We start from the raw sequence: 27,204 nt of genomic DNA, 5'->3' as shown, positions 1-27,204 counted from the left end.
ACTACAATCCTATAAACGTTAACCCAGAAGTAAGTTTCAATGTACTCAATGGGGTTTCCTCCCACAGGTGGTATGTAAATTTGCTACTAGTACATTAAAAAACAATTTGTATGCTATGCATTTTTATTATATACTAACAAAGGGCATAATTTTTTTAAAAAAAAACAAGTGCTTTAATTTTTATTTTTTAACGAACACAATAGCCCTACAAGCTTACAAAAATCCACTGCAGTTTTATACAACTAGTGTATTATTTACAGCTGCTAGTCCTCACTGAGAATTCAAAAGTCCAGGGCCAGAAATGTTTATTCAAAACTCTTGGGTTCTTGTTCCTGGTGTATCTCTTTCCTTCCTATAACATTTTACACGATGCTTTAAAGTAGAATTTATTGTAAGTGAACCAGACCTACATTGATACTCATTGTATCAATCCTTAAAAGTTACAAGTGTGTCTTCAATGAAGTAGGCTTCCAATTTTAGGTCCATGATCCATTGTGAGCAGCTGCATATAATCAACGGGAAAATCTATTTGTGTGAAGAAGTAGCTTGATTTGATAATATTAAAAATAAATGATCAATGAATTTTGAAGATCCGGTGCTTGTTGAAAATTGTCTTCTGAATGCTTCTTCCAATTACTTTTGTTGTCTCTGTTAAATAGAAAGTAAGCAATGAAAATGTAAGGTTACATAGTTATCCTTTGTGTAGATACTACTAACAGCCTTTGATTAATTTATTATATTAAACTGGTTCCATATGCAAGTAACACTATGTACCAGTAATAATAAGATGATTTCAATTTATTTTTTGTCTAAAGTCACTCAGCAGACACTGATAACCCCATTGCACAATCATTGCTGCCATTATTACTTTCCAAATTATCTGTGTTACAATAAAGGTCAAACATCATTTTCCATGAGTGATGGCATTAAAAATCGCATTCCACATGTGCAAAATATGCCTTGTTAGGCAAACATTTCTGATATTGATAGGTAAACCTTAACACCAATTTAATGGGTTGGACTCAACACCCAAGTTAGTGAACTTCAAATCCCACTGAAATCAGTGGCATCTAAATGATTGCAGAACTTGAAAACCAGTCAGAAATCAGTTGCTAATACAGGCTCAGTGTTGCACTGCAAAGACTACTGCTGTTGTATTTATGACACCAACTGAGATTGTGTGTGTGTGTGTGTGTGTGAATTATGGAACTATCCTGGGGAATATTACGTATCCATTCATTCAAAGTGAAAGAGCAACAAGAGATGCTTACTCCACAATGTGACAATTCTGATGCTTAGAAGCACTGAAGTTTAAATGGTCAATTTATTCTAAAGGCCAAGTAAGGAAGCACTAACGCAATTGTGGCTTAATACCCAAAAGTGGATTGTGTCATGGCTTAATTTGGGGTTTACTTGTGGCAGCAGAACTACTTTTTTCTCATTTTAATTCTGTTTAGGACTTTAAGAAAGAAAGGAGAAAACAGTGGGGGGGGGAAGAAGGAGAGAGGAGAAAATAAGAGATGATGAACGACAAAAAGGAGTAACTCTGGGAGGAGATGAGAAAAACGGGCATAGATGGATAAAAATCAAAAATCTGTAGTAGACCAACAAAATTTCAAAGACAAACATTTATTTTCTCATGCACATTGCTTTCTATAGCTTAACAAAAATAACAATGATGTGTGTTGAATTTTCTGTTATTATGCTTTAACTGCAATATACCTACAGGTATACATCTTGGGTAGTCCAACTTGCCCTCTGTGCATGTGGCTCTGAAGGGAGGCGAGGATGGATCTTGCTGAAAGCCCCATTTGCAGGCAAATTCTGTCACGTCTCCAGATGCAGAATAGATTTTCTTATTGGATACCCACTTTAGCCGTATATTGTTCTGATTCATATCTTCTTCAGTTGCTGTACAAGGAGCTGTAGAAAGGCACAAATCATGTCATCTAAGAGATTAATTTGACAACGAGGAACTCACTTGACCAAAACAAAAACCAACAACCCTTTGGATTCTGTCCAAAGTTTGTCATACTCAGTCAAACCCACTGAAATAAATTGAGATTAGTAATGTAGTCCCATCAATGGGTCTTCTACGAGGAAAACCAAACAAAACTCGGGGCCTACTGTACCTAAAAGTTTATTGACTTCTCTCAAATGAATAAATTAATAGCAATTTGAATATTTTCCCCATGAAAACCAATTGGGAGTCACAAGCTTTAGATTTTCTGAATTGAGATTCAGCCAACGTGAAGAAAGCATCAGTAGCAGTCCACATTTAACTGGGTGCTTTCTGAATTGGGGGTCTAATACCGTATTATACATTATATAGCAGTATGTGGTTTACAAAGTTATTCAAGAAGACCTCAGCACTTTTTATTCCAACATGACCTTTTCCATGCGATGATAGAAAGGCCACTTGGTAGTGATTTTATTGACAGTCTTTCCATTGCCCCATCATTCCATAGTGAAACTAGGGGCTTCACAGCATTGGTAGGGAAATCCCCCAGAGCAAAGGGAATCTCTCATGTTCTATAGGTTTCCATGGGCAGACCATCCCAATGATCCACTACTCCCCACTGCAGGGAAAACCTGCTACCACAAAGTCCACTTCACCAGGACATAATCCACCTATGACAACCCCTCCCACCAATGGGCCACTTGCAATCTTCTTTACGACAAAGGTCAGATTGAAGGTATGACATATGTTGGGCCCACATTGTACTGAGAGACCCCTGCTGTTGTCATGGTAGCTAGGAGGTCTTGAGTCAGTCCAGACATTGCAGCCTCGGCCTGTAAATGAAGTCTCCAAGCGCAAATATCGCAAGAGCTGTCACATGGGAGAGGGAACAAGTTTGTTTTTTCCTGCTCTGGCTCAAACCAATGGCTTCAAGTTACAAGAAAGAGCTGTTCAACCGCCCTCAGGAGGTTGTGGACTCTGGTTCCTTGTGGTTTTTTTAGCAGAGCTTGGATAGCCATCTGCCATGGATGCTTTAGCTGAGATTCCCCTTGGGGTCCCTTTCAACTCCATGATTCTATGAAGTGCTTGGGGATTCCCCAGATCATCTGCACTAGCTTAAACAAAGAGGCTGGTGGACATCAGATCGAACACCACACCAACAGGATCCCTGTTTCGTGTCTCTGGCCCAACAGCAGGAAGAACTCAACCCTGGCTCCCAGGTGGATTGGTTTCCTGGTGAGGAAGATGCCAGGTCAGCCCCCTCATCCATGATTAAGTCATGGAGGAAAGTTGCTTTATTTTGGGCTAACAGGGCATTCAGTAACAGCAGAACAAGATGTGAGGGTTACCTGTAATGGCAGCCCAAATTTTGTCAGAAGAGGCAACAACATTTCTTGTCCCTTCTCCTTATCTGGGGTAAAGAACAATATTGTCTTCACAAGCGGTTATTCTTAATGTTTTTCTTAAGCTATTGATTTTTGCCCAAACATTACAACGTGAACTTTGATGGCTCATTATAGCTGTGATTAACCTTAAGGCCCATCTAATAGTTTGTTGATGTCCTAGCTGTTTGCAAGGAGAGGCATTGAGGGGAATTTGAATTCACTGCTGCAAAAAAAGTGGAAGGTCAGTGCCTGAGAGGAAAACCTTGCAAAGGGAAAGAACTCGTGCATTCTGGGGGACTGTTAGACCTACATGGCTGCCTATTATGATCAGTAAAGGCATCCAAAGTTTGGTGGGTGGCTCACTTTGCCTCATGAGGGAACTACCTTTAGTTTGTGGGAGGAGCTGGGATGGAGGGTAACTAAAAGTGTGTTGTGAAGCAAAAACACACATAGAACAATGCCAACTGACATCACACTGGTGCCACTAAGTCACAGGTTTCTGAATTTATTGAATATCCTTCAATAGAACAAAAAAAGCAAAGATTTAGAGAAATTTCCTCTACCTATGCATGTTGGTGTATCTGTCCAATGCCCGTTGTCACATTGTACATATTCATCTCCTTGCATATTGTAGTGAGCTTGGCACTTATACCGTACAGATGCCCCTGGCATATATTCCGAAGTTGCCGTGCCCAGAAAGTCTCCATTTTCAATAGGAGGTGGAGGACCACATTTTCCCTCAGCAGCTGTGGTGATGCATTGAAACAGAAAAAAAGAATCTATTACATGGCACACTTATTAGGATTACACATATGGCTCTGCACACAAGCATTTCTATAATTCAGCTTCTACATCAGGAGGAAAAAAGTACCATGCAAAGATTTAATTTAAACATGAAGAAAAGTTTTAATATACATTTTATTGAGCTATGTATGTCTGCTTGGCAAAAAACACAGTTAACAAATTGTCATTCTAAGGTCACTACAAGTGCAACTGACATTCCATCAGCACCTTCTTAGTTGGTCAAATAGACCTATCATTAAAACAACTAGATCCTATTTTGACATGGATGGGAGCTCATTGGGGGGAGGAGGAGGCAGTCCTCTGAATTTTGCTCAGCTCTTCACTATCAAAATTTATCATATTCCTCTGTTTCTGAAAATCTGTCAGTATCTTGCAAGTATCTATTTGTAAAAATTGATTCTGCAGAAGCATAGAAGTTTATAAAATGCTGGTGCCTGAATGTCTTGTGCTTCCATAATCACCTCTGCTAGTTTTCTCCTCTCTGCCTTTGATGTCTGGAACTCCTGCCCCAAACATGCAACTTGGGGGGTAGCAAGTGTGATGCTATCTAGATGTTGCTGGACTACAACTCCAATCAGTCCCAGAATGGCCAATGGTCAGGGGAGTTGCAGTCCATCAACACCTTGAAGCACTAAGTTTGCTGCAGTTGAATGGGGGTAATACCACTGCTTCTAAAACTGCCTTTCCCATGAAGCGTTTGGCTTCCTGTCTGAAGTGGGATGGGGTGAGGCAGGGTGGACCCCATCATTTTGGGCAGACATATTTGAATGTGACCTAATCATCTCTCTCTCTCTCTCTCTTGCCTTGTCCCCCTCCAGATTTTGTCCTCCATGTGGGTTTCCCAAAGCCATCCTGTTACGAACTGTGCAAAGCACAGTAGATGAACCTTTAGTCTCATCCAGCACTGTGTTTATGTTCCTACCTCTCCAATCTACTAAAGTTCAGTTTGTAAGCTCTTTCAGGAACGAACCTGTTCTTATTTTTCTGCATTGTCTCCCCCCAAGCCCCACTCTTATGCTTTAAAGCACCTTATGCATTGATGGTGTAAAAAGCCATAATATTATTCTTACTTATGAGGTTACAAGGGTTAGCCAAATGGTGGAACGAATGTCTAAATGATCCACAACACATATAACACCACAACACAACTCTCACCACCTCAAATGGCATACTTCAAGGTACACAGGCAGCTCCCAGTCATCTAGATCAACATGTAGCACAAACAGATGATTACATCGCTCAAACTGATTTAAATAAGCATAGCAAGCCACCTTGTGCTGTGGAAGACCAATTTGGTCTGCATGGATTTCTTCCCAATCACAGTCAGGATGATCGGTCAATGAAGGAAAACTACAGGCCCATTCTAGAGGAAGATTGTTGGTTTTCCCATAGTATACACTTCCATCTTGACTACCTCTGGTATATTCCTCATAGCTCAGAGATTAGCAAAAGGTAAATATTAAATGACAGTCCAAGACTATGCAAGAATCCGCACAGTGGAAAATTTAACATACATTATTTTTAAAAGGAAAAATGTTATATTCCTCTCTTTCAGAATATTAAAAAAATTGGACATCAAGTACCTATGCAAGTTGGTGATTGTGTCCATTCTTTGTTCACACACTTTACTGTAAAAGCTCCAAAAAGGCTGTATCCTTGGCGGCAGCGATAGCGCACCTTCTCAAGAGGCAAGTACCTTTGCTTGAGATTAGTAGTAACCTGACCGTTAGAAATCCGAGGTGGGGGAGGGCATGTTACATCTGAAATGATAGAGAAAACTTCTTCAATCCTTGAAAATGCATTCTGTTTCCACAAAACAGCACCTACCAGTTTGTTCCAACATTCTGAGACTGGACAAAAGATGTCGTGTGAGAGGATACTGTCCTAACTGTGAGAATTGCTGCTCCCCAACCCCCATCAAGGATATAGGCTCCTATCTATCCAGCTGTAACCATAAACACATGGACTTAGGAAAGAGCCCTGTTTGACTCAGAGTAAACCTGCACAGGAGGAAGCTGAGGAAAGAGCACATGTTTGTGGGGCTCCAACCTCAAGCCACGAACCAGCCATTTGCAACCCCAGAGCTGTCATTCTTAGTTATAAAAGTTAGAGGTCTAAAGTGTGTGCTTTTGTCAATGAGTCCAGGAAGAAAAGTCCCTGAAAATGGCAGCTGTATCGGGTCATTTAAGAGTAAGTCAAGGTGCATATGGCAACTCCTCTTCCCTGCTTCCTGGAACACAAGAAGCACTGAAGTCCACATGGTTTACAGGCACATAGGAAACTGCCTTATGCAGAGTCAGACCACTGGTCCACCTAGCTCAATTTTATCTATGTCGCGGATCCTGTGCCCCCCAGATGTTGTTGGACTACATCTCCCATCACCCCCAGCCAGAAAGGCCAGAGATGATGGGAATGCAGTCCAACCACATCTGGGGGGGCACAGGTTCCCCATCCCTGGTCCATATGGACTGGTAGTGGCTCTCTAGGAGTTCAGGCAGGAGTTTGCCTTGGCCTCCACCTGGAGATGCCAGGGACTGAATGTGGCGCTTTGCGCATAGAAAACCTGTCTTCGATCCCTGCTAGTATATTGCAATATTGAAATTCTCTTATACCATTCAAATCTTCTTTGAGCCCAAAATGCACAGTCTGAGGGGCAGTTTCCATGCTGTATTGCTGCCCTCCCCCATCTGAGGCTGACTGGAAAGAGGCATGTCTTAACACTGGGATACCATTCTATCATGCAGTATTTCCCAGTGCAGAGGCAGAATTGCCAGCCCTCAGAGGAGGGCACACGGAAAACAGGGACTCACACAGGTGGACAGTTCTCCTTGTTAGGACTTTAAAAATAAACTTCTTTGGCTGTAACAGTAAAGCACGCCTCCAGTTTTAACTCAGAAATAAAAAATCTGCCTTGGCCATCAGACATTTTGTTATCTCTTTCCAGTTTCTTCAGCTTCCTTTTTCACATTTATGTTTGGCACACAGAAGGAAGATCAGGAACCCAGTATACTTGAAGGAGCATCTCTAACCCCCTTTGTTCTGCTCGGACACTGAGGTCCAGCTTCGAGGGCCTTCTGGTGGTTCCCTCACTGTGAGATGTGAGACTACAGGGCACAAGGCACAGGGCCTTCTCAGTAGTGGCACCCACCCTGTGGAATGCCCTCCCATCAGATGTCAAGGAAATAAACAACTATCCAGCTTTTAGAAGACACCTGAAGGCAGCCCTGTTTAGGGAAGTTTTTAAGGATTGATGCTTTTATTTTGTTTTTAGATATCTTGTAAGCCACCCAGAGTGGCTGGGGAAATCTGGCAGGGTATAAATAATAAGTTTATTTATTTATTTAATCATCATCATCATCTGAAATGCCAGGTCTTACCTACACATGTCGGTGGTTCTGACCACTCTTTATTTTGACATGTTACATTAGCCGATCCAGATATTTCAAAACCTTCGTGGCACTGATAATACACCTCGTGGTCAGGCAGATAGGTCTCTGCTGTCCCTGCCACAATTTCTGCACCGGCAACTGCAGGGGGCTCTCTGCAGGTTGCATCTAAGTGGGGAGAGGAAACCAACAAATAAGCTTTTCCTCCACAAATGGTGCTTTCTGCATAATAGATACCCATCGTTCTTTTTTTAAAAAAAAGAATACCAGAGCCTAATGTGAACAAACACAAAGATAAGAGTGCAAGAGCTTAATGCAAGCAAACCTTGCTTACAGACAGAGTCACCAACTTCTCAAAAACGATGCAACCTTGCACAGATTCGGGCAGTGGAGCCAAATGTGGCTGTAGCATGGCCCCAGCAGCAGGTGGACCCCGTCTTCCCCCTCCAGCTGCCGTGCAAGGGAAAGCAGTCACCCCCAAATGTCTCAGCCCCAAGGAGTTGGTGCCTATGTTTACAGATCATGGTTAAGGAGGACCAAGCTTAACTGCAATCCTGCTGTCAAATGGCTAACTAAAGCCAAACCTTGGTTTAACTACCACACCTGCATGCAAAGACCAACAGTGGGTCCAACAGTTAAGAAGGCAGTTGGTTAAGAGATTGGATAATGTTGAAAGATACTGAACTACTAGACCTGGAAGGTGTGGACAACAGGTATGGCTGGCATTCATATTTATTTTATGAAAAGGTGAAGGTCCACAAGGGGTTTCTTAACCATCTAATTAGAAAATCGTTATACTTAATATGGATTAAATTCAAAAGCGCAATAGAACCAAAAATACCACTGTGGACCTCACCAATAGATGTAATAACAATTAAAAAGGTAAATATGGAAGGAGGAAGAGCCACATACCAAATGTTGTTAGAAGAAAAACAGAACGAACTATACCTGAACAAATACGAAGAAATCAAGGAACACCTCACTGATTGGCTGCAATACTTTCAAATATACCAGAGATTTGTGATCGACAAAAAAATTGGCTTAGCAAAAGAAAAATCTAAATTTGAAAAAGAGGTCCTCCAAAGCAAAGGGAAATTTATTTCGCAGATATACAACATACTTTTGGAATGGGAACTTAAAGGGGAGGAAGTAAAATCAGTAATGGTGAGATGGGCCCAGGATTGAGGTTACAATATACTGATGGAACAATGGGAGAGATTATGGCAGGAGGACATTAAATTCACTGCCTGTTACAACCTTAGAGAAAACATCTTAAAAATGATGTATAGGTGGCACCAGACACCAGAAAAATTAGCCAAAATTTACAGAAATAGGTCCCCTTTGTGCTGGAGGTGCAATAAAGAAACATATGTGGTGGACGTGTCCTGTTATATGTGATTATTGGAATGCTGTATATGAAGAACATAAAAAATTGCTAAAGTATACATTCAAAAAAAGACCAGAAATGTTCTTGTTAAGTATTTTGCCGGAAGAGATTAAAAAAACAGAAAGAGTACTATGTATGTACGGTATAACAGCAGCAAGAATGCTAGTGGCCAGGAACTGGAAAAACCCAGTCGCACCAACTATAATGGACTGGCAAAACTTAATGATAGAATATCTGCAATTAGCTAAAACAACAAGTAAAGTTAGGAAACAGATGACCCAAGAAGTATGGAAAGAGTGGAGAATATTTAAAGAATACTTAAGGAATAGTGGTATAAGTGGAATCCTAATGGCAGATGCAGACTGAACCTTTAAAGTAATAAATAGAGACTGAAGCATGGAAAAATATGATTTGTAAATGAAATCTATAACTGTACGCGATATAAATATAATAGTTCAAAATGCAATGAGGATAATTGGAGGTGCAAGAATTTATTTGTAAATAAGAAAAGAAAGGGATAGTAGTATGTATATGTCTATTTTGCGTGTTTGTGTTTGTGTATATGTGTATTTGTTTTTTTAAAATAATAAAGAGAGATAGTAAAAGAAAGAAAGAAGGCAGTTTCTGCAAATGCTGTGAGGGGCAGATGGGGCTCACCAACTAGGAAGCCCATCTAGGAGAAGGAAAGGTCTGATCCTGAACCTTCACTGCCTTGAGGGGTATCTTTAGGAGAAGGAAAGTGTTAAGTTGTGGGTGGACACAGCAGACGACACAGTGATTTCCAAGCAGCTCTTGTTTATTCTCAGGCTGGAACAGAAGTGAGCTGAAGGCCTCAGCAGCCTGCTTATATAGAACTCAGCTACAAAGCAACAGTAACAACTTTCTGTAGTTACCCAATCCCTGAACGTCAGTTTTCAATCCCTCATTTGCATATGCTGACCTGAGTGAAAACTGCAGCAGGATGAACTATATACACACACCCCTAGTGGCCTAGGGTGGGAACTTCAATACATAACAGAAAGTAAACCCTACATAAATCCAGAGCAGAGTCCCTAAAACAGTTGGATGGCGCCTTGTACACCTCATTCCAGCAACTGCTGCAGCCAAGCTGGAAACAAATGTATTGCTCTGCTTTCCTTTGAACCACAGCAGCAAAGCCGAGGGGGGGGGGTCTTCTTGTCTGGGCAGCGCAGGGAAAATGAGAAGCTGGAAGGACTGAAATCGACAGCTCCATCCATACCTTAGACAGATAATTATTTTAATCCAAGGTCAATTAGTTTAAGTATCTCTAAGATACTTGATTTGTTCTGCTATAATATAGGCCAAGTTAAGCTCTATGTCACATAGGTTTCAGTGGGAAGAGGAGGAGGAGGAGGAGTTTGGATTTGATATCCCACTTTATCACTAGCTGAAGGAGTCTCAAAGCGGCTAACATTCTCCTTTCCCTTCCTCCCCCACAACAAACTCTCTGTGAGGTGAGTGGAGCTGAGAAACTTAAAAGAAGTGTGACTAGCCCAAGGTCACCCAGCAGCTGCATGTGGAGGAGTGGAGACACGAACCTGGTTCCCCAGATTAAAAGTCTACCACTCTTAACCACTACACCACATTGGCTCTCCAGAATAACTACGTTCTCAAACTTGGCTGGATCTTGCCACTACTCTTTTATTGAATTTTATTAGGCAATATTATTTCTTCAGGGCAGAATTTAAATTTGACAAAGGGACATCTACAATTATGACGGTAACAGAACCTGGGATTCGGCACTAAATTCCTAAATATAACCATCAGAAAACCAATTTACAACGTGTATCACTTAGCAACAGTTTACATCAGGAGTGGGGAAGTTTAAACCTGGGGACAGGATTTAAACGTGGCCAGCCTCTGAGGCCCTACAATCTAATGGTGGGGCAAAAATGCTCCGCTCCACAAAAAAATGAATAAATGTTGCCCCCAACCACCCATTCCATTCCTCCAAACATAGCAAGTTCTAAAAAAAAACAAAAAGTCCATTCCATTCATCCATGCATGCAATGTCATGATCCCCACTTCCCAATTCCCTCATAAAACAAAATTGTAAATTAATATTGGCAGAGCGGGGATCTACATTGAGATTGGGGATGGGAGATGGAGGAGGAGTCAGGAGGTTGCCCTGCGGGGAATGATGGAAAGTTGGAGTAATCGCTGCTGCTTGCCCTACCTGTTGGTGAGGCACAGGAAAGGAAGCAAAGAAGGAGCTGTTGCTCCCACCATCACTTGCAACAGCACTAACACCACCAGAGAGGATTTGCCAGAAGGCACCCTGCCAAGGAACTAGTGCTGGCAGTAAGAGCCTTCATCTGAAAAGTTACTAGTTTCAGTGTTTTAGTGTCAGATAGATTTCCCAGCAAGATTCCAACCCGAGAAGAGGTTATGTGGGTGCTGTGGGCCCACTTCTTCCTGGGTTGATAAGGGAGGTACAGTACAATGGGACACACTGCTTGCAGGGACTGCTCAGATGCAGATACAAATAAAAGGGTATCCAATGGCAGCAGGGAGGCTGTACTAGAAGGACCTCTGATATTGTTCAGAAGCTCTCTTTTCTCCAAGCATAGGAGTGGCCGACCGCTTCTCTGATTTGTCAGACAACGTTCTGCATATAGTAGCATTCACATACATCAGAAGAGACAGGAGGCTCATCCAGACTTCCCTTTGTGCCACATTTCTAGGCACAGGTCCACACGGTGTCCAAGTGCCCCTTCCTCCCTCCCTCCCTCCCTCCCTCCCTGCTCTGGCTCTTTCCCACAAATACCCATTCATTGCTGAATCAGAGTGAACAGCAATCCACAGAAAAGCACTCAGATATGGAGCTTTAAAGCTTGGAGCTCTGCCTAGAAAGTGCAGGGCAAAAGGTCAGTGTGGGTGAGTCCAGATCATTGCCTGATCGAACACACTATTGCCACTGCTGATCAGCAGAAACTCTCCAAGGTATCACCAGAGCTCATCCCAAGCGTTTCTACACTTGATCATTTTAACTGGGAGATGTAAAGGATCTAAGCAGAACCACATTTGTGAGCCTAAACATCTACAGAGATGAACTTGCTTGTTCACTATGCCCCTTGCTGTTCAAGCCAGTGATTGAATTGCTGTGCTCCCAGAAGTAAACTACCTTTAGAATTGTTACCCAGGCAAAACATGCAACATACCTTCACAGGTTGAAGCTTTTGACCACTTTCCCTTTTGGCATGTGATATTCCGCGGTCCTTCTGTAGCATAACCTGGTTTGCACTTGAAAGGTAATATCTCCCCAGGCTCATAGCGGGTTTTTATCAATCCTTCATATGCAACATCAAAGAGTCTGGGGGGGCTCCCACATGACTTTTCTGAGAAGATAATACAAATGAAAATATGATTCTCAAAACATGTCACCATACCTGTGTCTGGATTTCCCTACTAAAATACTGAACAAAGGTCTTATTTCAAAGGCTATGGGGAGTTGTGTGTTGTTGGTTGTGTGAGTGAGGTATGAAGGCAGGCAGAAAGTGGGCAGAGGGATCAGTAATCAGAGAAGTTCACAATGGGTTAAATGTTGAAGATGGTTTAGTAATTTAATATGCCTGCTATGGCCAATCCACAGAATTTAGATACATGTTTAAGTCTGGCCAGGTCCTTAGTCCAGTGCTTTTAAAACATTTTTACCACTTTCCTAATTGCCTGCTCTCAAGTTTTAATTTGACACCTAAAGAAATCCTAAATATTGCAAGATTTTGGAGACACAACCTAAGGCACATATGCAATTTAAGTAGGGCAGTGGCTATACCATGGGTAGGCAAACTAAGGCCCAGGGGCCGGATCCGGCCCAATCGCCTTCTAAATCTAGCCCATGGACAGTCTGGGAATCAGTGTGTTTTTACATGAGTTGAATGTGTGCTTTTATTTAAAATGCATCTCTCGGTTATTTGTGGGGCATAAGAATGCGTTCAATTCCCCCCCCCCAATATACTCCAGCCCCCCACAAGGTCTGAGGGACAGTAGACCGGACCCCTGCTGAAAAAGTTTGCTGACCCCTGGGCTATACCCATTGGGTTTTGCCACTGCCCCACATAAACTTACAGTGCAGTTCGTAATACATATTATGCCTTTTGCTGCTGTGCATTACAAGGAAAAGTCAGTAAATGTGGATCAGGTTCTTTTGATCATGTTTTCTCTCTCAGAAGCTTGTCTGTTCTGACTAGGGATGGTAAGCCAGTAAACCAGCTTCTCACTGAAGAGACTCTGAAAAAAAATTCTGAGACATTCAAGTGCTGCCCAAAACGAAAAGCAAGGTCATAGTTGGAATATTAAAGCAAAATAAATAAATGTTACACTGCAATTTGAATTACCCTCAATTCTGCACGAGGGAGAGTATTTCAAAACTCTGAATGTTTGCTGGTTGGCAGGACACTTCGATTGAGGCAGTGTCACAATTTCTATAGGTTTGGCAAAATGTCTTCCATGCATGCTCTTGATGGAATAAGACTGAAGTCTCATTGAAAGCTCTTCATTGGATATATAGTTACCCCTCCACATTTGATTGGAATCTGAGCTCCAGCTCTGAGGGCCTTCTGGCGGTTCCCTCACTGCAAGAAATGAGGTTACAGGAAACCAGGCAGAGGGCCTTCTCAGTAGTGGCACCCACTCTGTGGAACACCCTCCCACCTGACCTCTAGGAAATAAACAACTATCTGACTTTTAGAAGACATCTGTTTAGGGAAGTTTTTAATGTTTGATGTTTTATTGTGTTTTTAATATTCTGTTGGGAGCCACCCAGAGTGGCTGGGGAAACCCAGCCAGATGGGCAGAGTATAAATAATAATAAATTATTATTATATCATAAGCATATTTTCTTACCTCTGCAAGTTGGCGGTGGGGACCACTCCCTATTGTTGCATGTTGAAGTACTTGATTCCCCAAGTTCAAAACCTTCATGGCAATGATACTCCACACTTTCACCAGAAAGATACTTTCTCTGGGAACTATTATTTACCTCACCATGGTCAATTGCAGGGGGATCTCCACATCTTGCATCTGGAAAGGGAGATATATAGCATGCGGTCTTTGTGAATACAATTAAAGGGCATAAAAGCATTTCCAGAGTGTTTTATATGCAAAACTGCTCCCTCCTTTTTCATCTGGTAGAAAGTTTCAGAGGCAGCCAATTCAAAGTCAGTTTACAAAGTGAGGCAGGGAAGAAAGAAATTTGGAGGCTTATAGTATTGCTATGATATCTGTTTGCCAAGAGGTTTTTTCCAGTTAAGTGAGTCAAGGAAATAAACAGCTATCTGACTTTTAGAAGACAACTGAAGGCAGCCCTGTTTAGGGAAGTTTTTAATGTTTTATATTTTATCATGTTTTTAATATTCTGTTGGGAGCTGCCTAGAGTGGCTAGCGAAACCCAGCCAGATGGGCGGGATAAAAATAATAAAATTATTTTTTATTATTTTATTTTATTTTATTTTTATTTTTATACTGCCTGGATATGCGAGGAAGAATGGGATATACATCAGTCAATCAATCAATCAATCAATCAATCAATCAATCAGATCACATCATATATTTTGCTTCATCAGCTATGTAGTGGCCAACAGGGGAAGAGTGTAAGACACTCAGTTGCTCCTTATGGCATCAGCTGCCATTCGTGTTACATCTAATTCCTGACATTCTATTGTAGCGGCTCCCAAACTTCTTGGAGAGAAATTCATCATGGAGCACTATCTCTACCCTTATGCCAAAGAAACATATTTATTTATTTTCCTTTCCAATCTCTTTGCAGAGCATTTGGAGATGCTTTGTGGAGCACCGAGTGCTTCATGGAGCAAAGTTTGGGAACCAATAAGCATCTTTATTACCTCACAAGTGCATTACTATTTAATAAAAAAAGATAAAGGAGCTCTGGACGGTTAAGTCCTTCCCGCCTCAGCAGTACCTATTTATCTACTTGCACTGGCATGCTTTGGAACTACTAGGTTGGCAGGAGCTGGGCAGAGCAAGGGGAGTTTACCTCATTGCGGCAAGCCCAAGAGGCTCAGTGGTTTAGACCACAGCAACACCCGCATCCCTGGTTCAAATCCCCACTATTAAATAAGAAGAAGAGCACAAGAAGAGCATGATGGATCAGGTCAATGGCCCTTCTAGGCCAGTGTTCTGTTCTTCAAGTGGGCAGCCAAATGTCTGTTGGAGACCAACAAGCCTGATCTGAGCACAAGAGCAGTCTCCCTTCCTGTGATTTGTAGTAACTGCAAAGCATAGGCATCAATGGCCTTCTCTGTGAATTTCTCCAATCCTCTTTTCACCTCTTGGGGGCTATCACCGTCTTTTGTAAGAGTAGGTTCCAAAGTTTAACTGTGTCCTTAGAATAATTTGAGAGAGGAGTTGCCTTTTTTAGGCCACATTGTCATTTATATTTTCTAGTTTCTTTTCTTTCTTTCTTTTAAAGTTATGCTTCTTTAGTTTATAAATCACACTCCACCACCCTCAATTCTCTGACTTCTTGAAAACAAAACAAAAAAGGGAAATATGAAAGGAAGAGCATACTAACCAAAACAGCGTGGTGGGGTTTGCCACTTTCCATTGTCACATTTTATTTTTTGTGGCCCTTGAAGAAGGAAGTTCTCCTGACACCTGAAGCTTATCTCCTCACCACTCTTGTAGTTTCTCATATCAGTTATGTCAACGGCATTGGGAAGCTGAGGTGGTGGTGGACAGAATGCTTTAATAAATAAATAAAAATCCATTAGAATTCAATGATATAAAGTTATGCAAGGAAACTATGAAAGAGAAGAACATTTAATAATCTATTAAAAAGGAGCATCTAGTCAAACCTCCTTATCCCTTGAATGGATTCAGTGTTGCAATGAGTTAGTTGCATTGGTCTTGAACCAAAGAGCTGCCTGGTAAAACCTGCAAGAGCAGCAGAACTTCTCAGTTGAGTTCCAGTGAGATCCCCATGTTGCCTCATCAGGTTCTCCAAAACTCAGTGCAGGGTGAAATGTCTGTCTACAGAAGTGTGGAGAGTTGCTGCCGCTACTGAAATTTATATTTGCATGCTACCCTTCCTCTATTGCAGTGTTTTTAAACTGCGTATGGTTCAGTTCAGCTTTGTGTGCTGCTTGTGGTGCAGGAGATCATACCAAGAAGGTTCTTGCTGGCAACCTAAATGTGACATGTGAACTCCAACCAGATTTTACACTTATTATAAAGCTACCGGAAAGTCACTGTTGAGAAAGTAGCAAGATATGCCACCCAATCCAGTTTTATGTGTTTCTGAATCAATCCTGGGCACCACAGTTGAGTTGACCTCCAGGGATGGTGCTCTCAGACAGGGATGCAGAAGGGAAAATGCACTCTGTGCCTCTGTTTGTAAGAACCAGCAGCCTGTAGTGATGGCTTAGCAAGCTGCTAATTCTGTCCTTGGGCCAATTGATTGCTTTTCCCATGTGGCAACAATGCTTCTGCTCCTGAAGTGGATAAACTAATCTCCTGATCTCACACCTGTCGAGTACATAAGGCATGCGGAATTCATGCAATCTTAAAGGAAGCTTGATGTGGTCTTTCCAAAGGAGCTGAGTCTAGCCTACCCAGGAAGGTCTGTCCCACTCTTGCTTCCAGTGGCCACATCTGTCATTCAAGTTGAGAAACCATGCATTTGTATATAGCATGCAAAACTGTACCTGTGCATTCTGGCTCAGGTGACCATTTTCCATTAACACATTTTGTTTTATGCTGATAGGAACCACAGGTGTAGGTTACAACGTTGTTGTGATTAAACCTTTTCTCCAGAGAAGCAAGTGGTGCAAACTCTGCATTCTGTGGACGTGTACATTTTGCTGCAACATCTAACAATTCAAATATTGTTCAAGTAAAGTTGTTTGTTAGCAAATCACAATCAAATGGAGTTAATCAACTAGATATTTTTCATGCACATTTATTTTCCAATACTCCTTTCAGTCTTTATTGCAGTCAATCCTTGCAGCGGTTTTGGAGGAGAAACCATCATTATTGCCATTTTGTATAGGGCAGCTGAGGTGAAGAAGTAGTGACAGACTTGATTAAGGCCACAAAGTATGTCTGTGGTAGAGGTCTCCTGGCAGTAAGTCTAAATTTCCCATCCAATGGATCACAAGCATATAATTGCTTATGTCAATAAATGACAATTAAATTAAATATGAGTTGCATTTATTTGTAATGGTACGGCTTGACTCTGAACTCTATTTCTCCTTTACATCTGCAGGTGAGGCAGTGGAAGTGCTGGACCAGTGTCTTGCCTCGGTAATGGACAGGATGAGAGCCAACAAACTGAAGCTCAATCCACATAAGACTGAGGCACTGTTAGTGGATGGTTCCCTAGACCAGATGGATGGGAGGTCGCCTGCTCTTGATGGAAGGAGCAGGTTCATGGCTTTGGGGGGGGGGTACTCCTGCATCCCTTGCTGTCGCTCAAGGCTCAGGTGGCCCGGAGTACCTTCCATCAGCTTCGGCTGGTGGCCTAGCTACTCCCCTGACTGGACAGGGATAGCCTAACTACTGTTGTCTACGCTCTGGTAACCTCAAGGTTAGATTACTGCAATGCATTATATGTAGGGCTGCCTCTGAAGACGGTTTGGAAGCATCAGCTGGTGCAGAATTCAGCAGCCAAGTTGCTCACCAGAGCAAGACAGTTTGAGCATATTACACTGATCCTGGTCCGACTGCACTGGCTACCAATTAGTTTCCGGGCACAATTCAAAGTGCTGGTTTTGACCTATAAAGCCTTAAATGGCTCAGGACCACAATACCTCAAAGACCGCCTCTTCCCCTATGAACCTACCCGAACCCTGAGATCGTCTTCTGAGGCCCTCCTTCGTGGGCCTTCTCCTCAAGAGGTCTGGAGGGTGGCAACATGAAAATGGGCCTTCTCTGCAGGGGCTCCCTGTGTGTGGAATGCTCTCTTCCCAGGGAAGTTCGTCTGGCACCTTCATTATACACCGTTAAGGCGCCAGGCAAAAACGTTCCTTTTTAATGAGGCCTTTGGTTGATCTGATTTACATCCTATGCCCTTTAAAATGTTTTTTGGGGGGGGGGGGCCTCTTGGGTAGTTGTTTCTATTTTTATCATGTATTTTGTGGTTTTATATCTTGATTTTATTCTGTGAACCGCCCTGAGACTCCTGGGTGTAGGGCGGTATATAAATTCAATAAACAACAGTAATAGCTTACCAACACATAATGGTAACTCCCACTGTCCATGCAGACACACAGCTTCCTTAGTTCCAACAATGAAAAAACCTTCATTACATTCATACGACACAGTTTCGCCATGCTGATATGTATCTGAGTCAACACTGACAGAGCGTCCATTTCTAATGTTTGGAGGTGCTTCACAAGTTCTGGGTTCCTCTGTTGAAAACAGAAGGAAATGATGTGGAAAACATGAGTTCTTTATTTTCTTAAAACTGTAATCTCAGTCCCCAGTTGTTTTGGCTGCTCATTCTCTTCAGCCTTTCCTACATGCCAGATAAAAGAAATGCAAAGGGCAGCTCTTCATTTTTCAGCTTATCAGTATATATTGCAGAAGTAGAATGAAGAGGCAGACTTTGATACTATTATGGCTTGTATGATTTTAACTTCTTTCTTAATAACTGAGCATTGATTTGCTGTCATTTTTCTCTGTTCAGTTTTGATCTTATTTCCAGTCCCCCCAAGCATTGGAAACTTAAGACCGGAATTAGAAATGGACATTTGGGAGCTTTAGTTTAAACATAGCATTTCAATGATAAAACAAAGAATGAAGACACTTAAAAAAGTGTTGAAAACACATTTAAGAAGAAACCAGAGGACTTTTTACTGGGCATCCTAGGCCAGGATATTTCTAAAAGTGATAGAAATTTGTTTTTGTATGCCACAACAGCAGCTAGAGTTTTGATAGCTAAGAACTGGAAGACAGAAGAACTACCAACAATAGAAGAATGGCAGATGAAAATGATGGACTATATGCAGCTTGCAGAAATGACCAGGAAACTCCGGGACCAGAGGGACGACGCGGTGAAGAAAGAGTGGAAGAATTTTAAATTGTACTTAAAAGATCATTGTATGATTGAAAGTTAGAGGATAAGAGTAGAAATCTGAGGATAAGAGTAGAAGTTGTAGAGTAGAAGATAGAGGAGTAAGTTAGAAGATGATAAGGATTAAGATAAGGTATAAGTTTAATTAATTAGACAATGATATAATATAAGTTAAGAGGTATGAGATATTAATGAATTTTTGTTGTTAGAAAATAGAATAGAATTATAGGAGATTTTGGAAGTTACAAAAAAGGTATCTACAAGGGACGCAGGAGGAGGAGACAGGAGGAAGTCCCACTAAGATGTGAGGAAGTATCATTATTCTTTTAGAAATGTAATAAGTTGTTGTTTTTGTTGTGTTGTTGTGTTTGTTGTTATTGTAGTTATGTTTTTTCTTTATGTATGTTTTTGGTTAAAAAATCAATAAATATTAATTATTAAAAAAAGAAGACACTTAAGATGGTCTGATTCTGCTTCGTATGGATACATCAAATGTTACACTTCACTTCCCCTTCTGCAGACCTTTTTCTTCTTCTGCCACTTGGGAAACTTCTGAGACAGAAAATTCCAGCATGTAAATAGAAAAGAAATCTTAGCAGAGTATATGAATGTGGTGGACATTGCCGAGTTAACAAAAATGGTTTTATCTGCACATAACATTTGCCGTGAACATGCCTTAGTTGCATCTGTAATTTACCTTTGCAGAGTGGTAAAGATGTCCACTGTCCACCCACACACTCAATCAACTTTGATCCAGTCATTGCAAATCCAAAATCACACTTGTATTCCACCGTTTCTCCATGTTTATATTCTTCCTGAAGGTCACCGCTAATAGTACCATCTGTAATGTTGGAGGGTGGCTGACAAGTATTGACTTTATCTGGAACTAAGAGAGAATCATTTCAATCTTGTATCTGTTAACTCAAAGTAAGTCTGGACAGCACATCCTTCCATATAGAATTTTCATAATTATGAATGGATGCGCGGAGTTCCAGCCAGTTGTGTGGAATCGATGGTGCCATTTATGTGGGAAAGACTCAAATGATCAGCACTACTCATGTAGCTCCTAGTTTCACCATTACCAGCAAATGCATAGCAGAAACAGGGGGAAATGGTTGCCATGTTGCTGAATGAGCCCCCTGGCTACAGACAGGCAGGGTTGCTCACACTTGTCCATTCTGGGAGTTACTTCTTCTGCTTTACATAATTTTGCTTATACACATGGTAGCAAGGAATGTAACCCCTGCATACGATGAAATTTACCTGTATCAAATGAGGCTACATAATGGGGTATATTGCGTGTGTAACATGCCCTATTTTCCCATATAACTTTGTGTTTCATTTCATTTCAGGCATTTTCTTTTTCTTTCAAAACTCAGCAATGCAGATATAGCATGGACATAACTGGCTGGTCGTTGCAATAGGCAGTGCAATGTGAGCAAATCTCAATCAGGTTGGAACCAGCAAATTCCCTGCATAAATCTGTTTAAAACAGATTCTTCCTCCATTCCTATCCATGGAGCTGCCTTTATCTATATGTAATCCAAACTCCAGCAGCTAATTTGCTCACCCCATCGTGCGGAATCGAACCCCCGACCTTCCAATTGGCAAGCCCAAGAGGCTTAGTGGTTGAGACCACAGCACCATCAGAATTACCCCCTTTCCATATTCTATTGACTACACAACACAAAACCAAAATAATAATAATAATAATAATAATAATAATAATAATAATAATAATAATAATAATAAATGCACTAGCCAGTGAAATCTTCCCCAGTAAGGCTTGGGAGATACATTATTTAAAAAGGATGCCAGGAAATTTTTAAGAGTAACAAGCACACTGATATTTACTTTTTGTAAAAGCTATGGAAAAAAATGCATACCTTTACACGTTGGGGGCTGTGGAGACCATCCAAAATGATAACACTGGGCAGAGTCAGGCCCAACTCTTGTGAAGCCTCTGCGGCAGGAAAATTTCACCACATCTCTGTGCTGATATTGGTTGTTTCTAGGGTCAAGTAGCCCATTCTCCAGAAGGAAACCTTCGCAATGTATTGCTAGAGGAAATGTTGAGCAACGCAGATTGAATATAATTATGTGCATTTCAAAACAAACATGTCTGAAATTAACCAGCTGAGCAAAATGTTTGCAAATGTTCATCAAACTCATTGCAGGCTTGCATAACCTCTGACCCCCTAGGATTGGAGACTGATCAATCTTTAAAAAGACAGCATGTCATGTTGTCTCTCAGCTATTGGGCGAGTCCATCTTCCTCATACCTTCAAAATTTCCGTACCTTAAAATCTCTCTAGAAGAAGTCAAATTCTATTTTCTCACAACAACATCTGGCACACTCAGATGAGTTGCTGGTGCTACTCTTAATCTGGAAGATGGTGTAAATTCTTTGAACAACCTGGGCTTGGGTATATTCCATTAACTTTTTTGCTTTCCTGTTGTTTTCTCTTCTTCATAGAATTCCTTTACATTCCAGGTGAAAGATTCTTATCAGTCTGCCTGGATGGCGGAACCACTGCAAAAAGGTGCTTCAGTTGGGGTATTTTATTCTCAAATGTTTTCTATGAACTCTGAGCAAGCCAAACATATTGTTAAACACAGAGCAAGTTGCCTAACTCCTATAGGTAGCAATTTCATCTACAAAATCAGGTTGCTAAAAATCCAGCTTCATATCTTACTTTATTACATCTGAGAGGAATATATATATTCTTACTGTTCATTATTAATGGAAGTGTTAAATAACTGGTGCATGCCAACTTGAGGTACTTTAGTTATGTAAAATCATTAGGAATCACTGGGAGAAAATTATTGAAGAAAATAAAGGATATTGCTGGTTATAGTAATATCTGAAGAGAAACCAGAGTATTGCTGGTTATGACATACTAGATAATCCTAAAGTGTATCTCTAGGATAACTGGAGGCCTTGCTTCTGAAAGATTATAAACTAGTGATCTATGTATGTAACCTCATAGAAAACATCAATGAAACAAACCTTGTTTGATTGACAAAGGCTGTGTTATATACCGCACCGTATTTTTCTGTGTATAAGATGCCCCCATATATAAGACGCCCCCTACTTTTGGGGACCCCAAATTCAGGAAATGGGCATATGCACTATCCGTGTATAAGACGCCCCCAGATTTATTTAACCGTATTTTAAAGTAAAAAAATCTAGTCTTATACATGGAAAAGTATGGTAATTATATCAAGGCTGTGTTATATAATTATATAATTAAACAATGATATTTTATAACTTACGTAGACATTCAGGCTTTGGACTCCATCCATTCTCTGTGCATACTACATGGTCACTTGTGGCCTTTTTAATGGTTTCAAACCCATCTTTACATTTGTAGTGAAGTATTTCTTCAAACAAGAAAACTGATTGACTTGTGTTAAAGATTTCATTATTTTGAGTTGGTACTTGGCATGTCTCTGAGGAAATAAATAATGAATTTTATTTATGATCAGTTTTATAGTATCAGTTTACATGCTCTAAAATCTTGCTAGTTCAGACTCCATGAACATACATGTGAAATTAAGATACTGTATATTCTGGCGTACAAGACTACTTTTTAATCCAGGAAAATCTTCTCAAAAGTTGGGGGTCGTCTTATACGCTGGGTGGAGAATCTGTGGTCGAGTATATATCAAATTCTATATTTTAACTGGAAAAGTTGGGGGTCGTCTTATACGCCCAGTCGTCTTATACGCCAGAAAATACGGTATATATTTTTGCCCTAATATGCATCACTTTACAGTTGTTTAAATAGAATTGCCTTTGCCATTCTACCACCAATTCACTCAGTTTGGAGAGTCCCTTTTGGAACTCTCCACCATCTCCTTTTGTTACAATGACCATGAACAATTTAGTATCATCAGCTTCCTTGGCCATTTCACTGCTCACCTCTAACTCTAGATTGTCTATGAGCTAGTTAAAAGGAACAGGTCCCATTACTGATTCTTAGGGACTGAGTCCCTTCATTCAGAGAACTGTCCATTTCTTGCTTCCTGCTGGTTAACCAATTCCTGGTTCATAAAGGGACTTCACCTCTTATTTCATGACTGCTAAGCTTATTTAGGAGTCTTTGGTGAGGTACCTTTTCAAAAGCTTTTTGAAAGTCCAAACACACTCAAAGAACTCTACTAGGTTCATGAGACAGGATTTGCCCTTACAGCAGTCAGGCTGTCTCTACTTCAGCAAGATTTCTTTTTCTATATGGTTGGTTATTTTATTTTTCACAATACTTTCCACAAATTCCCCCAGAACAGGCATTAAGCAAGCAGAATAGAAATTAAGCAACTGTAACTTCCAGGCTCTCCCTGGATCCTGTTTTTAAAAACTGGTGATACATTGGCTATTTTCCAGACCTCAGTTATGAAGGCTAATTTGAGGGACAAGTTACATATTTTGGCTAAATGGACAGTAATTTCACATTTGAGTTCTTTGACTACTCGAGTGGATTTGCCACTCAAAATATTTGCCTCAATATTTTGCTTTTGAAATTACTACCACTGAAAGGAGGAGGAAACAGATGGAAGAAGTCCATATTGTGTAGAGTTTAGCCAGGTTGCACATGGTTATCAGAGCAGACTGCTTTTGAAGCTTAAGTTAATGACTTTTCCAATGTGTGGTCTAAATCAACCCATTTTTCATCCAAAATACATGAGTCTTTAAACTGCTTACTGATACACTTTGGTTCAGGCTTCCACCCTTCTTCACGGCATTGTATATCTCCAGTTTCAAGTCCTTGTGGAGTTGTGAAGCCAGAATGACAGCGATATGATGTTTTGTCATTCAAATTATATCGGTTTCTTCTTTCAGTGAAAAAGCCGTTTGGTAGTTCCTTGCGTACACATATTTCTAATGAGGAAAAGGAAGATATTAGATGCATGGACCCACAAATTATGGTGGGCTTTGTTAGCTAAAAATCAGCTTCTTGTGAAGTCCACAACGTTTCATGAATTTCTCAACTGAGATCTGGTCTGATTAAGTTATGTAGCTCAGGCTTTAGGGAGACTTTAAGGTTCATTCCACAGCCTGACAGAAGTCCCACCCTTTGGGTACAAATATTAAACAAGTTCTTCCAGGTTCAGCTTCATTCACAACATGTGTGGCAAATACCCAGAGTGCTTGTGATTGCTTCACCCAGTGAAGAGGAGATGTACAGAAGTGGTAGGTGCTGCAAAGGCCTCTTTTCTTCTGCTACTCATGGCAAATCAACATGGGATTTGCATACATGCACATCCTTAAGCTTTGCTTTAACTGTGAGAAGTCCAAGAAAATAATATAACGTACTGGTTGTTCACAGCAGGACACGGCACGGTCGAGGTCCTCAGGTTCCATATTGGCAAATCAGATCCCATAAATAACACTTACTTCTTATGTTACAACGTGGAGCAGGTGACCAGCCATTTTTGGTGCACACGGCCTTAGCTTGATTTGCAGGAACATATCCATCCTCACAATAAAATGAAATTTCTTCACCTTCTATGAACTTATGCCAATAATAGGCATTGAATCTACCATGTGCAAGCTGTCTAGGAACATCACATTTTTCTAAAAGCAAAATAAAAATAAAAATAAAAAATAGGTAGGTTACCTCATTGATGGACATATATTTTGGCAATTGAAATCTTATTTTCAAGATAGATGATGCATTGCTCAAGAGACTTGGTTTTAAGTTTTCCTATATATACATTTGCAATATATAGATGCAGAAAATAGACACACAATGTGATTCCTAAAATAGGTCTTGTATGTACCCCTTCATGTGTTGAAAGAATCTTTAGGAGTCACAGAGACACACCACTTTTTTCACTTTTAACAACCTTTCCTAGCTGCTTAAATATGAATCAATCCTATTAATATTTGAAGGTGAATCTGTATTTGAACGTGAATGTTATTTGCCTTCGCAAAAAAAAATACAGAAACCAAAACACAGACATCCTTCGAAATTCTCACTGCTCCGAATTTTGCAAAGCAGTTCTCTGGCCAACTGATGTGTAGAAAAGTGCATATGCTAGGGTACTGTGTGGATTAAAATACATACATGGTTGAAAATAGCATACAAAAATGTACGGGGAAATGGCTTTGCAAAAATGTGTATGTTAGGCAAACTTCCGTACAATATTCACCAACATTTGCTGACAATTTGTTACTACACACACACACACACACACACAGAGGCAAACCAACAAACTGATGTGGAAATGTGGAGAAATGAACGTAAGGTTGGAAAAATTAGAAACCCAAAGAAACTAAAATGAACAGACTTTCCCATCACTAACTAGAAGCCCCTGGAAGGGGGCGGGGACATTGTGATGTGTGTGACTTTTTGGTACAGTGGAACCTTGAGTTGTGGACATAATCTGTCCCGGAGGCACGTCCGCAACTCGAAGCATTTGCATTCAGAAGTGCCGCGTCTTCACACGGGCGCGGTGCGATTTAGCGCTTCTGCGTATGTGAGAGCAGTGAAACTCGGAAGTAACCGTTCCAGTACTTCAAGGTTGCATCGGGACACAACTTGAAAAGACATAACCTGAAGTGGACACAACATGAGGTATGACTGCATAGAGAAAGAGAGAGGTGACTCCATAGGTACCGGAGGGCAGCCATTTCTCTCTCCATACAATTACTCAGGAAGGAGTGTGATATCATAAAGCACTATGGCCGCCAGGTGCTTATTACACTGAACTTGAGCAGTTAGATTTTTTGTTAAAGGAAAAAGTGTACCATGGAACCCTTTCAAATACCATTTATAACTATTATTTTTTATACTTAAAGAATAGGCGTATTTTAAGGATTTTGCCTTTAAAAATTGCACAGACATTTGACAGAAGGGACTTACAATGTGCTTGTGTGGAGGTTACAAGAACGAGAGATTAAGATGATTCAACCCACCCCTACGTCCACAGCCACCTGCCCAAATGCCAAGATGTTCCACTGATATCAGGGGGTGGTGATCACAGAGAAAGCCTTTCCATCAGGCCCCCCCCCCCCACTTATGGAACACAATCACCACCACCCAATGGGTCAACCTGGTACTCAGCTTATTATCTTTTTGATGCCGTGTGATTACATTCTAACTACAATCTTTCAGACTATACATTTAAAATGTTCAGTTTGGAACTGAAAATATAATGAATAATGTGACCCTAAACAAATTGCAACTTCCATTACTTCGGCTTTTATGACCGTTTGGCCATCTTTCAAAATCTTTTCATTCCTTCCACATATTTTTGGAATGGGCATATTTTGTGTTTACACATGGTTGTTTCCATTTCTCATTAAAGAGGAGAATGCAAGGAAAACGTTAACTTACTGAAGCATTTTGGTTCTGGACTCCAGCCGGATTTGGTGCATGAAATTCTATGCCATTCTTCTTTATTCCCTGGTAGAAAACCATCACGGCAATGATAGTCAGCTGTTTGTCCCACCCTTCTTGGAAAATAGTTGTCTCTCCAGCGTTCATAGGAATCAGAAAACTGTCCATTCTCAATCCGAATATAGTCACAGTTCTTTGCTTTGGATAAGATGAGAAATAGGTTAAGGCAAACATAAATAAATCAGGATGTTCCACTTGCTATTTTCCTAGGGCTGGCTGGTTTAAAGGAGGCTGCACATTTTGCTCAAGTGTATCAGTGTCTGAATATTATCTGGGTTTCCCTCTTTGGTCTGTTTCTTAAAACAGAAATGGATTACTGTGGCAACAGATGCAGGTCGTCCCCAGACCCACATTTGCTGCCAGGAAGAGTCACAGCTGGGAAAAGACAGTTTGCTGAGGCTTGAAGACCACTGTCTTCTCCAGCCCAAAGATAAGCTTTTGGTCCTTAGAACAAGGACACAGGGTAATGGTGCAGGGAACTCTAACATTTTAGCAAGCATTGAAATCAAATATTTGCAAAAAGCTCTAGCCTATGCAGACATTCAGTCAGATGTGTCTGCATCCCTATTTTCTCCCATATATTTGTGAATGACAGCAATAAAGCTTTGTACTTGGGAACAACATTTCAGTGGGCAAAAATATGAGCCCTTACTCTGACTGTGAATAACCCAGCCTCCATCCAAGGGACCCCATGTGTCTCCATGCACAGCCCCTCACCTCCAGTAATAGAGCAATAGCTAGAGGTTCATGGCTCTCCCTGCACACACACCCCTCAACTATCATTGTGATGGGCATATAATTCATAAACTACTAAGTCAGATG

The 27,204-nt window shown here is 40.9% G+C and overlaps 1 protein-coding gene across 1 annotated transcript in view; it reads right to left on the bottom strand.

The window, feature by feature from the left end:
* Positions 1 to 159: 159 nt before the first annotated feature.
* CFH (complement factor H) overlaps positions 160 to 27,204 on the bottom strand; it is a 44,948-nt gene continuing 17,903 nt past the window's right edge. The window contains exons 8-23 of the mRNA XM_033151085.1: positions 26,320 to 26,520; positions 24,375 to 24,554; positions 23,682 to 23,858; positions 22,253 to 22,429; positions 20,863 to 21,036; positions 19,674 to 19,862; positions 18,132 to 18,311; positions 16,608 to 16,772; positions 15,476 to 15,646; positions 13,789 to 13,965; positions 12,105 to 12,281; positions 7,527 to 7,703; positions 5,733 to 5,909; positions 3,909 to 4,124; positions 1,727 to 1,923; positions 160 to 648 (exon numbers count right to left, since the gene is read on the bottom strand). Coding sequence (XP_033006976.1) covers positions 634 to 648; positions 1,727 to 1,923; positions 3,909 to 4,124; positions 5,733 to 5,909; positions 7,527 to 7,703; positions 12,105 to 12,281; positions 13,789 to 13,965; positions 15,476 to 15,646; positions 16,608 to 16,772; positions 18,132 to 18,311; positions 19,674 to 19,862; positions 20,863 to 21,036; positions 22,253 to 22,429; positions 23,682 to 23,858; positions 24,375 to 24,554; positions 26,320 to 26,520 — 2,750 coding nt within the window. The 3' untranslated portion in view covers positions 160 to 633. The remainder of the gene's footprint in view (positions 649 to 1,726; positions 1,924 to 3,908; positions 4,125 to 5,732; positions 5,910 to 7,526; positions 7,704 to 12,104; positions 12,282 to 13,788; positions 13,966 to 15,475; positions 15,647 to 16,607; positions 16,773 to 18,131; positions 18,312 to 19,673; positions 19,863 to 20,862; positions 21,037 to 22,252; positions 22,430 to 23,681; positions 23,859 to 24,374; positions 24,555 to 26,319; positions 26,521 to 27,204) is intronic.

Source organism: Lacerta agilis, chromosome 6 (genome assembly GCF_009819535.1).
Source record: "Lacerta agilis isolate rLacAgi1 chromosome 6, rLacAgi1.pri, whole genome shotgun sequence".
NCBI classification, from domain to species: domain Eukaryota; kingdom Metazoa; phylum Chordata; class Lepidosauria; order Squamata; family Lacertidae; genus Lacerta; species Lacerta agilis.
This window is presented reverse-complemented; position numbering and strand designations above follow the sequence as displayed.